Consider the following 16,594-nt stretch of genomic DNA (forward strand, 5'->3'; position numbering starts at 1 on the left):
AGATTGATATAGAATAAAAACACTGCCCGTCACCTTTCATTTTACAGAAACTGAAGAAGGAGCTGGATCGACTGAAGGATGACTTGGGAGTCATCACAGACAAATGTGAAGAGTTTTTCAGTCAGGCTGCTGGATCACCTTCAGTTCCTACTCTGCGCTCTGAACTCAGCGTTGTTATTCAGAATATGAACCAAGTTTATTCCATGTCTTCCATTTACATAGACAAGTAAGTAGTAGGTCATTTCCCATCACACACACGTTAGTTTGCAGTTTTCTCTTCAAAGCAAAGATATTCGTCTGAATAACGCTGATCAGGGAAAAAGGAGTTAATATGATTTTAGCATTGTGTAAGAGTACTTCGTTACATGAAATGACTGACAAACACAGGCATGTTGACTGTTGTTATTATTTGTTACTGTTTTTCAGATTAAAAACTGTAAATTTGGTGCTGAAGAATACTCAAGGTGCAGAATCATTAGTAAAACTTTATGAAACTAAGTTATGTGAAGAAGAGGCAGTAACTGCTGACAAAACCAATATTGAAAATCTTATGGGTACATTAAAGGTAAGAGCTGGTGCCTTTTCCTGGACAAAGCAAACAATACTAAGGAAATAATCCATCTCATAACACTCATTCTGATTAAGCTACACTACATAGTTTATCAAAAGTTGGCTTGTGTATTTGGAGGAAAGTGTGTTAGTACTAGTAATTCAGACAAAAATTGTCTTCTCGGGAGCATTAGGAGTTAGATAGTTTGTATGTGCGTGCTTGTAATTAGGTAGTGACTTGCAGTGACTGAACTTCCAAGAGGGCCAGTTATTATTACTGCAGTAAGACTGTTTCTGTCTCTGTGAAAGTAATGTGCGCTTAAGGTAACATAAATAAATTATATGAAGGTGGCCTCAACAACTAGCTGTGCTTGGTGCTTATACTGTTACTCGGAACTGTTTTGCAGTTCATAGCTAATTAGTTGCTTCAGACCCATTCTGGTGCCGTTCCAGTGTCTGAGCAACCAGGTGTATTTGCTCATTCATAGTGTCGTAATTTAGGACTCATTTACAATTTCTCATTTACTATGTTCTAGCAATGGAGATCTGAAGTAGATGAGAAAAGAGAAGTGTTCCATGCCTTAGAGGATGAGCTGCAGAAGGCAAAGATGATCAGCGATCAGATGTTTAAAATGCACAAGGAACGTGATCTTGACTTTGACTGGCATAAAGAAAAAGTTGATCAGTTAGCCGAGAGGTGGCAAAACATTCATTCTCAAATTGAAAATAGGTTAGTATAACTTTCTGTTCAAATCTCTTAATGTTTTCTGCTGTTCTTACTGGTTTTTTTTTTTGTTTTGTTTTGTTTTGTTTTGGGTTTTTTTTTGAGGAAAAATAGTAAAAAATGAATGTTAAAATAGGTCAGCATAGTTTTCAGCAGTATTCATAAAACATGCTAAGATCAAGTATTCTTATCTTTTCTATGATGTTGATGCTGTCCATCTTTTCCGTGGGGAAATACCTCTGCCTATTTAGAACCGAAAGAATAATAGAATATTGGAACTTTATTTGGTTACTTACAACTTACTGAGATGCAGTAGAGAGAAGCTGTCCTTTTTCTTTCCAAAAAAAGCCTACAGAAATGGCTTGTTCTCCTAATAAAATGCCATCTGTTTGTCCATGTAATTAATTCTGACAGGCAAAACTCATGAGCTGATTCATCAGTTATGATTGGATTGATGCTTATTTACTTTTAATGACTCAAGTGCTAAGTCTGGAAGCCCTTAGCTTCCACTGACTTCTGTGATGATTTTGTCATAATAACTACCAAGTTAAAAACTTCTGGCAGCGTGCCCATGTTTTTCTTTTGGTGTGCAATTGATTTCATGCAATCTTCATATCCAAATGCAATGTTGCTCTAAATTAAGTTAATCAGTAATACTGCCATGATGATATTGGAGGTTAGTGCTCAAATACCGTCACAGATTTACAGATACTGCAGGACACACTTTTTAGTAGTTCTGAAGGAGGTGTCCATACATGACGTTTCTAGAAACACTTTTCCCTTCAATCTCTATGTTTTTGTCTCCCTTGTGGTATCAAGAAGTTAAAGAAGGCTTTAATACACAGCCTGAATTTATTTCCATTAAAATCTACTTTAATTTGACGTTACAAATAACTTGAGTGGGAGCATCAAATGCAATGCTGTTCTCTTAAAACTTCACCTAATAACCTTTCACACTTTCGTCCTCCTATTCTAAGGGGTGAATATCTACTTACATATAATACCGAGATTGATCATTTAGGGTTAGCTAAATTAGTTGGCTCTGTTTAGCAACGCTAGAAATTGAAAGACAGATGGGCAAAAGCTGACTGATTTAAAGACAATTGGAAGAGAATGACTGGCTTTAAATCAACTCAGATTTTTCATCATCTGATGGTATGACAGAATTGAAATGATAAACCATTAGTTTCACAAGATACTGAAGTTTCTTTCCTCATAAGGCAATCATAAAACAAATGGTCTCCTTACAGGGCTGTATTCTGAATAGTACATGCTGAAAAATTGTTGTTAATACGTAGAAACTTCTGATGTAAATAGGACAGATTGTGGTGGTTACAGCATCTAGCTGTGAACAAACTGCTTTCTGCAAATGTTCACTCTGCTGCTTCCTAACAGCTTGACACTGATGATCATTACATGGAAAGTATGTACAAATCTTGGCTGATCCTTCCTTACTTTCTTGATTATTAGCATAAAACTGAATGTGAAGCCTGAGCAATGTTGTAGCCTTTGCTTGCTCTTTTTTTCACTCTCTTTTTGACATCTTGAGAACAACACTACTGCAATTCGTGGAGCTCAAAATCAGCCTATAAAAAGTTTTTAAGCATGTTTATCTGTAAATATACAGTATTTTGGATTAGTCCTATTTACACAATATTTGAAGGACTGTGAATGTACAGTATGAGTAATTCTCATCAGAATGGAAACCGTTTTCAAGAAATATAGAGTAGTTTTTGTCAGATGAAAAATACCATTCATAAAGGGACTTAGCCAAGAGGATCGTGTGCTTAGTACTTGAGGATGTCTAAACACATTAGTTTTAGTGTAACTGATGTTGTTTTGTGGGAGCCAGAGTATAGTAAACTGCTACTGAACCCCAGCACAGCTTTTTGTCATTTTGATTCAGATACTCTCACTTAGAATTAATTACTGTTGCAAAGCCCTCCATGTGAAAGCATGCTTGGGGATTCATGTGCTCACAGCATTTCAAGCAATTTAGCTCACTAATGAAAGATATATGCAGTTTTTTTACTGTAGTTGGATTTCTCTTGGGTGTCATTTAAGACGAATGAAAAGCTTCATCAAGCTTTTCTTAACATTTGAGAAGTTAATTCACTGTTGAGTTAGTGTTGTTTTAGTATGTTTATAGCAGAGCTAAGATGTGAAGCTTTTAAAGCTATTTTTGGTTTACTGTTGTACTTTTTATCTTTCACATTCCTTTTCACTCCTTTGGCATTTCTTGTAAAACAAAATCAGGTTACGTGACTTAGAAGGTATTAATAAATCTCTGAAGTACTACAAAGATACTTACGATTCATTGGACACTTGGATTCAACAAGTGGAAGATACTCAGAGGAAGATTCAAGAAATCCGTCCTGAAAATAGCAAAGCATTGGCTAAACAGCTGAACCAACATAAGGTATGGACGTGATCTCATTGTAGGAGTGCACTGCTGCAATGACTGAACTCAAATATCAGTTGAACCCAGTGGTATCAGTTTTTTCTTGATACAATAAACTTATATCCCTTGGTGTTTTTTGTTAACATTCCACATCACCAGCTTTCATGTTCTTCTGTTCACAGTGCAGCTAACGTATATTAATATATCACTCCCTAATTCTTACCGTTCTATAGTCAGACTAATTTTGGTACTCTGATGTTCTCAAAAAAAGTGAATCTCTTAAGGTGAAACCTGCCTAAAATTCTTGACTTCTCACCTCTTTTTTCAGACAGTACTGTTCCTTGTAATTATAGACATTGAAATAGTTATATTTAATGATTTATCTATATAACAAAATATTTTCATATAACAAATTGTATGTGTGAAGTGGTATAATCCTCCTTTATTTTGAAGTTTGCTCACCAGGTATTAAACCTCACAGTATTTTCTTCAATACTTTTGGCTATGTTTGGTTTACAGTACAAGACATGGGCTTAAGCATGTAATTACTTTTACCCACATGAAATGTGTATATTATGTAATTTTTTGATGTCAGATAAAGTAGCAATATTAATAACAACAGTCATAAGAATCACTTTTTAAGATTAAGGTGTGGATTCATATTTTACAGATGCTGGTTTCTGAGATTGAAATGAAACAAAGCAAAATAGACGAATGCCAGAAATATGCAGAACAGTACTCAGCTGCTGTGAAGGTAATAAATATTGATATACTTAGAATCTTCATTTACTGTCATTGTCATGTGGAATGCTGACCATTCTGTGTATTTTATGTTTTTACAGGACTACGAGTTGCAGACTATGACTTACAGAGCTATGGTTGATTCCCAACAAAAATCTCCAGTGAAACGACGAAGAATGCAAAGCTCATCAGACTTCATTATTCAAGAGGTAAATTGATTTCTTATAACAGGAAAATTTTCTTTTTGAGTCTTTGGAAAACTTTTTTTCCTTAAAATTGAGTGAATAGAATTATATTATTTAGAATTTATTAATGAGTGAATAGAGTAACCCAATCAAGATCTTTTTCTCTGTAGATAAATGCTATGATAAATATTTTATTGAGCATTATGTGGGAGTTAGATAATTTTACTGCTGCTAATGAATAAAACTCGGCAGATGATTAAAAAAGTCATCTGAGAAATGAGCTTCTGGAAAAACTGTTAATAATAATTACCTTTGGACTGAATCTTGATCACAGTAAACGGGAAGCTTTTGTCCTTGCTATAATAGAATGTACTGATTCTGGGTTTCAACATGTCTGAGGCATTTCATCCCTCAGCCTCATATGAGATGAGATGAATGAGAAATGTAAATCTGTCTCCCAGCTAGCTGTTAGAAATAGCGAATAGCACTACTTCCCCTCTCGTTTAACATATTCTTAGAGAGAGAATCAAATTACTATTAAGTCAAAACATTGTCATCTATTTATTTCTGTTATGGATCTCCTTGTAGATCCCTATAATTTATTTGTATGGGCGTAGCCTGTTGATGGCCTTCAGCTGTGCAATGGAAACCAGGACTTTGGATTCCAAAATCAGGATTTTGGAATAAAAATCAATGACTTTCAAACCAAAATCAAGATAGGTTCAAGGGGAGTTATTATTACATCTTTGAAGATCAGTTCTAGGCAGATGTCTTTTATGTGGCATTCAGTGTGTTTTCCTCTCTCTTCTTGCCTTCTCCATTTGTTTCTCTGCAGTTCATGGATTTACGAACTCGTTATACTGCCTTAGTGACTTTGATGACACAGTACATCAAGTTTGCAGGTGACTCTCTGAAAAGGCTGGAGGAGGAAGAGGTAAGTCATCCCCTAAAGGCCAACCAAGCAAAAAGAACAGCTAGGCAAATGAAGAGCAATACGTCTGCTGGAATTATTCACAACGTTAGTAGTAGATACAGATTACTGGAATTCCTTAAATACTCTGCTTTATACAGGATTATATGTGTATTAAATGGCAACATTCCAATTCAGATAAGCAAAACCACACTATCCATATGTTTTACTTGTTATTCCAGCTAAAAAGACCCTATGACACTAAATTGCACTGGAGATGCAGTTACACGTAGAACATTTTAATACTGCAGTATTTGAGGGCTCAATCTTTGGGATAAATGCATACATTAAGATGAGGAAAAAGTCAGTGTGCATATGCCGTTTGATATCCTTACTTTCCATAATATGTGTTCTGGTCCACTTACAACACATAAGAAAGTTCTTAACAGGGAAATGAAGTGTCCTCTCAAATAATAAAAGTTTCTTTGGCATGTTTTGATATTCTTACTTCTACCTCTCTACAGTATTGATTCTTTAGGGTCAAACTGGTATTTTGTTTCCGTTCAGTGTTGAATCTTATTAACAATAGTGGGTTACTGAAATTAACAGGCAAATTGCTCAAAATGCATGCTTGCTGCAGAAACAGCATTGCAAATAATTGAGAAAAAAATCAAAAACATTTAAATTCTTCTTCTTCTTTTTTTTTTTTTTGGAAATGCATGAAATGCATTTCTCTCTGAGAGTGATTAAGTTTCTTAATCTATACTAAAACTATATTGTTTTAGTATAATTTATGCGCTGCATATCTCAGTAATAATGTAAATGTTCTATGTAGTCTTATAATTAATTGTGCCTATATATAGTCCTAGAGTACAAATTTATATATTTTTTTTAACAGAAAAAAGCAGAGTTCTTTCTTAAAAGAAATACGCAATTCTTCTCCTGGCTTTGTTTTTCTGCTATTTCTAGCCTTTGAATACCTCTGAGCAAACTGTTAACACTAAGAGCATGCATCTTTGTCCATCAAAAAGTCATAGAGAATACAAATGAAAATAGATAACCTCTTTTGATAGATAGCCTTTATAACTGAGAATTTATCCTAACAAATAATACTAACCATATCATGGATAAAAAGTTGAAGAGCAAGAACTGAAACAAGGACAAGGAATCATGTGAATGTTTGTCAAGAGCAAATAGTCTTTTAAACTCCTTTGAGCTTCAATCTGCTCTGAAACCCCAGAACTTTTTTCCCAAATCAAACATTCTCCACCCAAACCCCATCCTACCCCAAGTTCTTCTAAATTTCTGATAATTTCTTTGAAGATAACCTAAAAGATTCCCACTCTCACAGTGATTTGTTGAGTTTTTCTTTATAATCAGGGTAGCAAATTGGAACATGAAGAATCCTTTTCAAGGAGAAATTATGATATTCTTTTCCTGGGATCAAACCTCTGAAATCTGTGATTGTTCCAAGATCTTCCATGACAGTGTTTCTTCCTAACTCTCAGTAATGGCATTAAGATAGCATGGAATAGGGAAAAATAAGATCCTTACATGCAGTCTCTGTTTAATTCATGTGCTGTCATGCTCAGAACTTAACAGATCAGAGTGAACTCCAGCAACCTGTGAAGTCAGCTGAAGTCTTTGAATGTTTGGGATGTAATGAAGCGGTTGAATTCCCAGAGGAAAGTGCACCTAATGAAAGCACAATGGATGTGGAATATATGCAAAAAGATAACTCTCCCAGGAAACCTAAACACACAGAAAGTACACTGGAAATTCACAGAAGAAAATTAGACAGATCTGATGAAAACAAAACTGACAGAACTTTAAAACAATTTTTAAGTGTCAGTGGTCAAGAAAGTAGCATTAGTGGCGACAGAGAGTATAAGCTGTGTTCAGAGCAAGACAGTGTAATGGTGTTTGGTGATCACAGTAAAGGAGATTGTAGAAAAGATTGTTTTCTTTCAGCTGAGGCCTCTGTGAGTGCAGACAGTAATCCTGGTAAAAGGTTAAGTCAGCAGATTGTTAGTGGAGAGAGACTGAAAATAGAGGGAGAAACAAATAAGTTATCTGAAATGGATGAAGTACATGAAAATAAAGAAAAAAAATGTTCAAGAAAAGCACAGAGTGATCCAAATTTAGATAGAGAATTGTTGGGAAATGCACAGGATTTAAATACACCATCAGAAATTATTTCTGGAGGAGAGAATATTTTTCCAGAACATAAATTAGGTAAAAAGCTTTTGAGTCGGGAAGAGACAGTAAATGAGAAGAAAATATCACAGGGTAAAATTTATGGTTTGGACAGCATAAATATAAAAAGGAAGAAACTGAGTGGAGAGAATGAGTTAGCACAGGATCAGAAATACAAAGACTTATGGCTAGTTGCAGAAATGGAAAGTAAAGATACAGGTCAAAGCACAAACATACCTGGAAAAAACACTGAACTCCAAAACACATTCTGTGAAAACACAGTAAGCAAAATCTCCCTTGAAAAAAAAGAGAAGCCAAAGAAAAAAGACAGTGATAATGAAGATAAATGGAGCCCAACTATAATTAAGGTACCAGAGTTTTCATGCAATGCAAATGGCATAAATAGGCAAAATTAAATTAGTAATGATTCTAAACCAACCTAAATCAACAGTTGAATCTCAAAAGATGTCCAGATCAAGCAAGTTAAAGTTGATTGAACATAATTTAAATAATCAGTATTCTAATGATATATTAATTATTGTGCATTTATGATGATTTTTGTTTCAAATTTCATAAATTTATCTATATGTTCATTTGGTATTACTATTTAATTGCCATCCTTTTTTCCACCCAGCTGATGCTCAGCTTTAATCTTAATTAGAAGTAATGGAACCTAACAGGATTTAGTTTGTGTCCGTATTTTTTTGTCTGTTTCAAGCATAATACATCAGGTTTTGTGCCTATGAGAGCATGTAAGGAGATTGGATAAGAAATCAATGTTTTGTGTTGGCTGGGATCTGTGCAAAATTGTCCATGTGACAGGTCAGGGGAAATACAGACTGAAACTGAAGAAGCTGCCTTTGCATTAGCCTTTTAGGAAATACATTTCATATATCATGTAAAAAGAAATCAGGTAATCTGGTAAATTTGAGCTAAGACAACATTTTGTTTATTTGAAGATACTGCTTTAATTCCCTTTCATGCTGTATTTGTGTGATCATAGGAATTAGGTTGTGTTCTTACCTCATGTTAGCTCATGCTTGGTACCTAATACCATGATAGTGCTAATGAAGGTGAGATTTGTATCGTTTCAACTGTAATCTTACTGGTGAATGTACATCTGCTTGCTAGAGCTTGCCTTCACCTGCCAGCAAGTGAAGTCTACCGTCTCTGATTTTCATGAGGATTTTCTTAATTACTATGTTTTTGTTCTAACTGTGTCCATACTGCAGAGCAGCTGTGCTCCTAGTCCCCCAGCAGAGACAGTGAAGGTGAGACTTTGGAGCACACTACATGACATAGATCTATTGGAGAATAGTTCTCCTTCTGGTCATGATGCATCTCAATTCTGTCTCTAAATCTCTTTCTTTCCTTGGAGGCGATTTCCAGATCTCTCTTGTGTTATTTTTGTTTGCAAGCATAAGAAGCTTCTTCCATCTCACACTGAACTGATCCAAAAGTGGTAGTCTCTGCTTGGGAATTCTTGCACGTGGTGTTTGTCTCACTGTTTACTCTACCTATTTGTTTGGAGAAAAAACATATGCAAGCTGTTTCATTCTGCTAACTGCTAAGAGGCATCAGATTGAAGTGAGTGGCTTCAGGACTTCTTCACTATGTGGATGTCTTTAAGAAGGGTTTCATATTTGACTAATGGTAACTTCCTGAAGTTTACTGTATCAAGAGAAAGTGATGGTGGTGGGAACTGCTCATCCTACTTTCTGGACGTACCATGAATATAAGAGTAAGTATTTTCCATTCTACTTTTCAAAGAGCCTAATATTTCATATGCCATATTACAAAAGCTACGTTGTAACTTAGTTTATTTTTCTACAGATTTTAAGGAATAAGGAGGCATCAGTGCGTGAGGCATATTCAGATCTAATGGCACAAAAAAATAGCACAACTGATGAGAACAGAAAACTCATGGGAAAGGTAAAAGCACTTGAGGAGATGCTGGAGAACGTGAAGAAACAAAAAATCCAAGTGGAACAGGAGCTCCCTAAACTGAGGGAAGCTGCGGAAAATGAACGGAAGAAGCAGCAAAAGGATATGGAAGAGATCTGTCTTCAAAAGACCAAGGCTGAGCAAGAAGCAAAACAGTATCGTATGGATCTAGAGAACGTTGAAAAAGAGAAAGCAGATGCAAAGCAGGAGTTGGAGTGTGTAAGGCAGCTCATTTTTCAGGCTGAGACACAGAGAAGCATACTGGAAGAAAACCTCCGAGCTTTTCGAAATCAAATAGAAGAAAGCACCTTTACCAGAAGAAACCTTGAAGACCATCTAAGAAGAAAAGATACTAATCTTCATGATTTAGAGCAGCAAAAAAAAAACCCTCATGCAGGAGCTAAAGAAAAAAACAGAAGGAGAAGAGAAACTTATGAAACTGATAAAGCAAATGGAGCAAGATCTTGAGGTTAAAGGGAATCTATCCGAAATAAAGTTGCAAGAAAAAGAAAAGACTGAAACCAGAAGGAAAGTTGTTGAAGGCAGATACACTGTGACTAGAGAAACTTCCCTGCCAACTTGCACAGCTGGGCAAGGCAGCCAGTGTAGGATAGATTCTGAAATTACAAGTTTCCAGAGGAAACAAGAAGCAAAAAAAGTAGAAGAGCTTAAGCAGAAGGTGGATGAGCTTATCCTTGCTAACAAAAAAGCTGATAAAACCATTAAAGACCTCAAATATGAACTAAATGAAATTGAGCTTCAGAAATCATCAACAGAAGAAAAGTCTCGTTTATTAAAAGAAAAATTAGATGAAGCCAACAGTGAACTTAAATGCCTAAAAATCAAACTGGAGGAAAAAGACCAAGTAGAGCAGAGCTATCTGCAACAGTTAAAAGAACTTGACAAGCAACTACATAGAACCACAAGTAAAGCTGAAGAGGCAATGCAAGAAGCTATTGATCTTAAGCAAATTAAGATGAAGTATCAGGAGGAACTGAAATCTGTTCAGCAGGAAAAAATACAGCTAAAAAGAGAAGTAGAGGAATTAACTAGATCACAAGCAAAAACTGAAATCACTATCAAACATTTAAATTCACAAATCAGTTCTCTTCAAAAAGAGACACTGGCAGCTGAACACAGAATGCAGTCATGCAAAGGAGAAGCAAATTATCTTCAAGATCAGTATAAGAAAATTCAGGAGCAATTGCTTCATAAAACAAAAAGAGAGGAAGAAAACCTGCAGGAAATTCAGATGCTGAAGAATGAATTAACCAAAAGCAATCAGATGTCAGAAACGTTGAAACGAAAGATCGATGATCTTAATAAATGGAATACTGAAACAAAACTACAGATGAAGCAGATTCAATCCGAGTCAGAGAAGATGACTTTGGAAAAACAAAGTATTCAGAGGAAAAATGATGCATTAAAAACCCTAGCAGATGGTTTCAAAGAGCAACTGCGTACAACAAATGAACAACTGCACAAGCAAACAATAATAGAGCAAGAATTCATATGTAAAATCAAAAGCCTAGAAGATGATCTTGCTAAAACAAAAGACTTAGTTAGTGAATATAAACAAAAATATGATAAACAAAATGCTTCTGCCCTAACCACTGACCTGGAGATTAAAAATCTAAATGCCCAAATGTGTACTCTAACTACGGAAAAGAGAGTGAATGAGCAGAAAATACAGCTGCAAGAAGCTCATATACAAGAGCTAAGTAGTAAATCAAAAAAATTACAGGATGAACTCCATCAGAAGACTCTGGATGAACAAATGGCACGCAAGAAAATGATTCTGTTTCAGGAAGAATCAGTCAAATTTAAACACTCCGCAGAGGAATTCAGGAAAAAAGTGGAAAAATTACTAGAATCTCATAGCATCACAGAAAAGGACATTTCTGGCATAAAATTAGAGTGTGTTGCTCTTCAACAGGAAAAGCAGTTGGCTGACGAAAGCATCATGCTGTACAAGAGACAGATTGAAGATCTGCAAGAAAGGCTTAAAAAATGTCAAGAACAACTACAGCAAGGAAAGCACGCTGAAATGGACTATCATCAGAAGTGCAGGAAACTTGAGGAAGAGTTGGAAGTGCAGAAGCACCTGGTTGAGGACATGAAACAGAAGATGGACCTGCAGGTCAAGGAGAGCGAACATAGGTTTCTTTTGTTTCAGAGTGAAATTCAACAGAATAATAAAATCAAAGATTGTGAATTTAAATTGAGCTGTGAGAGAAGAGGAAATGAATTGAATTACCTGAATGACACCTCACGTAGAGAATTTGAGCAGCATCCTTCACATGTAAAACCTTGTTCGCCTTTGTTAAGGCAGAAACAGGAGAGAACGAGTTTTAAATCTGATCAAATAGAAGAAAATATGCTGTATGTGAGTGCAGATGATACAATACCAAGGGAGGTGCAGTTCCAGATGTCAAGAATAAATCAATCACTAGAAGATGCAAGACCACAATCTTTTACAGAGTTTGTTTCTCAAACAAGTACCCAGTTCCAGATAACCTTTGATAAATCAAGTGAAATCACTGGAATATCTGAAAGAGACAAATTGAGAAACAGGAACATACACAGTTCCAGACAAACAAGTAGGCCTGGAGAAGACATGAAACTTGAATTAGGATTAGTAAAAATGCATCCCTTGGAGGTATACAATACATTTTGTGAGGGTTTGCCTTCCTAGTAGTGGCTTTTACCATTCTATTTTTTATTTATTTATTTATTTTTAGTTATGCTCTGTCACTATTCTTTGTTCTCTCTCGTGTTTCTTATGTTCATACCTTGGTGAAGGGGACCTCTTCATTTTCACTTAGCGCAGCTTTTCATTAAACCTTTGTAGCAGGCTTGTTAATATCTAGGGGACACATTATTTTACGTGGTTTGTTGGAAATAAGATTTCACATACACCGTTGTGTCATCATTGGTCAAAATGAGCTTTGCTTAACAGTGCTAAGTTCATCTAATAACAACAAATAATGTTTCTTAGTCTAATCCTATTCTGACTGCTGAATAAATATTTGAAATGGAGAATGCATTCTAAATCTCTAGCTATCTATATTTCTGTGCTGTTCGATGCTAATAACAGTTCTGCTTTCTAATATATTCAGGTTCTCCCTTCTGTTTCTCTGGTGGTGGATTTAGAAGTGAATTATGTGTAGCAAAGTTTTGTAGATCTATTTCTCACTGTGTCAAAAAAATTCCTATTTACAGATAGCGAAGAACAAGCAGTATGACATGCATGTTGAAGTTACAACTTTAAAACAAGAAAATGGCAAGACTTTTGGTAATGAAGAGAGAATGTTTGAGGGATACAAAACATCTGAAGGGTTTAGGAGAGAAGACTTTGCAAAGATGAATTCTTTCTTAGGAGAAGAGATTTTGAGAACTGTTGATGATGCTACTCAGTTGGAATGTATTCCAGAAGAATACGATGATATTAAATTTCAAGGTCTTCGACATGATGTAACTGCCAGACAATTGATTGAAGTTAAACTTCTAGACAGGCTTACTGTTGAGCATCTCCATTCAGGGCAGAAAACTATTGAGGAGGTTCAGAAAAGTCTTGAAAAATTTTAACTAAACCTACTGCTATAGCTGGAGTGTACCTTGAATCCAGCAAAGAAATACTGTCCTTTTCTTTAGCAACAAAGAGAAGAATCATAGGGAAGGCATTGGCATTAGCATTCTTAGAGGCTCAAGCTGCTACTGGTTTCATCATTGATCCTACAACAGGTCAGAAATTCTCTGTTGATGATTCAGTTGTTAGAGGGCTTGTGGATCATGAATTCAAGAGTAGACTGCATGAGGCAGAGAAAGCTGTTTTGGGATATTGCTCTTTTGGTAAAGTGGTATCTGTGTACCAAGCTATGGAAGCTCGACTTCTAGAAAGACAAAAGGGTAAAAATATCCTTGAAGCTCAAATTGCAAGTGGGGGGGTTATTGACCCCATAAGAAGTGTTCGTGTACCTCCAGAAACTGCAGTGCAGCTTGGCTTGCTTAATAACACCATTTTGAAATTTTTGCATGAACCTTCCAGTAATGCAAAATGTTTTCATAATCCAAACAACAGGAAAGCTATGTACTACTGTGATTTGCTGAAATTGTGTTTGTTCAGTGTTAGCAGTAGTTGTTTACTGCTTCCAGTTGGTGAAAGGAGAATAAGCAGCCCATCAGCAGAGAAAAGTCATAGAATTTCTGTAGTAGACATCAAAACAGGAGCTGAAATGACTTCCTATGAGGCCTATAAAAAAGAATGTGTTGATAAAGCTACATATCTTGAACTTTCAAAACAGGAATTTGATTGGAAGGAGTCTACATGTTTTGATTCAGATGGGAGTTCTTTTATTTTGCTTACAGACCTTAAAACTGGTGTGCAGTTCAATATTGAGGAGACCATAAATCAGGGTAGTATTGACAGAGCATTAGTCAATAAATACAAAGAGGGCTTAATCACAGCTAATGAGTTGGGAGATATTTTACTTACCAGTTCACAACAAAAGAAAGATCTAAACAGTCCTATTGCCGGATTTTGGCTTTCTGAAACCAATGAAAGAATTCCAGTTTTAAAAGCCTCACGCAGAAATCTAGTAGATAGAGTTACAGCCCTCAGATGTCTTGAAGCTCAGGTTAGCACAGGAGGCATAATTGATCCATTTACTGGGAAAAAGTATAGTGTTTCAGAAGCTTTGCAAAGGGAATTAATTGATGATGGTTGTGCCAAGCAGATTCAGCAGTGTGAACTAATCTTTACTGGGATCATTCACCCTGTAAGGAATACAGTTATGTCAGCTGTTGAAGCTATGAGTACGAATGTCCTAGACAAAGAAATGGGTATGCGCTGCCTGGAGTATCAGTACTTGACTGGTGGGTTGATAGATCCAAAATCTCATTCCAGATTGACAATGGAAGATGGGATTAAGTGTGGTGTTATTGATGCCGTCACAGCTACAAAGGTGCAAGATGAGGAATTGTATGTTAAAATTATAACATGCCCCAAAACAAAGAAGAAGTTAACCTACAAAGAGGCTTTAGAGAGTGCTATTTTTGATTGCCACACTGGGCTACGATTGTTAGAAGCAGCTCAGCCCATGAAAACGGGAATTTCTAGTCTGTACTATGCTTCGTAATAGAGATTATAGTACTCAGTTGGGGCCTGATTTAAAATCGATTCAAGTCAAGGAGAAGATCTACAATGACTTCTATGAAAGTTGTAGATGATGTTGTCTAATGTAGTTGCTTTAAAACTAATTAGTTTAAACAGCTAATTAGTATACACTGGTAACATGGAATCAGATATTATTTGTTATAAAGTGTAAATCTTTAGGTAAAGTAAGGCAAATTTGTAATGTCGGAAAGTGGAGCGTGTTCAGGGCATACCTGAAGGCTTTATCTGATATTACTTTCATGTAGGCATTATAAACTGGAAGTTATAAATTGGTGAAGCTATTGTATATGTGAAATGCATACATTTAGGTGAGACAAGAGTCAGATTCTTCCATTAAAAATTGAAGAGATTGCCCATTTTGTGAGTGAAGACAATGCAGTATTTCATACAACCCAATTACTTCATTTAATATTACAAATCAGTTTGCAAATGTAATTTATTGTACAAGGGTGGCAGAACAGTATACAAGAGCTAAATCTGCAATTCAGTAAGCACACATAAGTATTTTTTCTCATGCTGGTATTTCATTAATTTAAAGGACTACTCGCATCATAAAATTTCATATCCTGTTTTGTTTTTTTTTCCTACACTTCAGGTAACTTAACAATATTTTTTTCATACTCTAATACGCAAATGAATTGCAATTGCATATCCGGTTATAAATATCCACTGAAATAAAATATTTTCATTTTCACTTGTTGCACATGGAAGGGCTTCGGTGTGTTTTCTAAGTACTGCTAAGCTTCAAACTATTCACATGTTGTGTTACTATGAAAAATATATGTATTTTCCTATGCAGAAATAGACAATTTTACTTTTATTGTCCTTGTTTCTGTAGACATAGAGGCAATGTATTCTTCTGAGCTGTAATTTAGTAATCCATGTCCATAGATTGCTGATAATGATATCCTATGCTGGCTGTAGATATCCACTCCTGAGGGTAATGCAAAGGCAGCAATTCAGAGATGCTTTATATGCAAATATTGTTTAGATTTCATCTGCTGAGTAATTGCTGGGAAGCTGTGCTTTTTCTTTATATCAATCATTGTATAACGAATGTACATGTGTATGAATAAGCATCTTAATCAGAAATCTTTTGAGGAATTATTCTGTTAATGTCAATAACAATGTGGCAATTTTTTTGTTCCTATATCAAAGTGTCGCAGTAATGCATGTGGTAATAATAAAAAGAAATCACTGTAAGGGTATGTGGTAATACTAGCATTTTGGTAGAACTGTGTTTCTATTGATGTGAATGTTAAGTATTCCTACAACTTACATTTACATGTGTTTTACAATTTGCGGTGCTCATCAGAGGTCAATGGAAGAAGAAAAAAAAGAACATGTTGAGAAGGCTGGGGATTTACTGAAATGGGTGTCAAACCTCAGCAAGACACTCAGCAAAGAAGGAGGAGAAAAGGCTGAAAAGACAGATTTGCCTAAGCAGCAGGTACACAGATGTCTTTTAGTAAAATAACACTTCACCTTTTTAGCTTTTTGCGTGAAAATAACAAAATACTCCATAGATACTCTTTTTTTCTCCATATCACCATCCACATTTTACTAAAATGTAATTTTGTGTTTGGCTGTGAGTGGAGGTTTGGATAAATGCTCAGAGATACAAATGTTACTCAGGAACAAGTATAAGCTGCCTTTCACATCACAAGTATATTCTAACACTGCAGAATGTCAATTTAGAGAGGCTGTACTCTGCACACCACAATTTGATCATTGTGAAGGGACAGTACATCCCAACAGGACAGCATTT

General features: G+C 35.6%; 2 protein-coding genes across 51 annotated transcripts in view; both read left to right on the forward strand.

Moving 5' to 3' along the window:
* The window catches only part of DST (dystonin), a 295,306-nt gene that overhangs the window by 164,487 nt on the left and 114,225 nt on the right, over positions 1–16,594 (forward strand). For 30 of the 50 annotated variants that reach the window (XM_015284861.4, XM_015284867.4, XM_015284863.4 and 27 more), the window contains 9 exons: positions 48–226; positions 427–565; positions 1,086–1,279; positions 3,530–3,692; positions 4,345–4,428; positions 4,517–4,624; positions 5,436–5,534; positions 7,103–8,074; positions 16,142–16,276. In XM_015284861.4, the coding sequence (XP_015140347.2) occupies positions 48–226; positions 427–565; positions 1,086–1,279; positions 3,530–3,692; positions 4,345–4,428; positions 4,517–4,624; positions 5,436–5,534; positions 7,103–8,074; positions 16,142–16,276 (2,073 nt within the window). The remainder of the gene's footprint in view (positions 1–47; positions 227–426; positions 566–1,085; positions 1,280–3,529; positions 3,693–4,344; positions 4,429–4,516; positions 4,625–5,435; positions 5,535–7,102; positions 8,075–16,141; positions 16,277–16,594) is intronic. The other 20 variants (XM_015284878.4, XM_040698436.2, XM_004940460.5 and 17 more) reach the window with 1 other exon arrangement.
* LOC121113198 (plectin-like) lies at positions 9,554–16,156 on the forward strand. Its single transcript, XM_040698442.2, is given in 3 exon segments — positions 9,554–12,309; positions 12,873–13,233; positions 13,236–16,156. Coding segments are annotated over 3 exon segments (4,182 nt in total). The 5' UTR covers positions 9,554–10,041; the 3' UTR covers positions 14,789–16,156.

Source organism: Gallus gallus, chromosome 3 (assembly GCF_016699485.2).
Source record: "Gallus gallus isolate bGalGal1 chromosome 3, bGalGal1.mat.broiler.GRCg7b, whole genome shotgun sequence".
NCBI classification, from domain to species: Eukaryota; Metazoa; Chordata; class Aves; order Galliformes; family Phasianidae; genus Gallus; species Gallus gallus.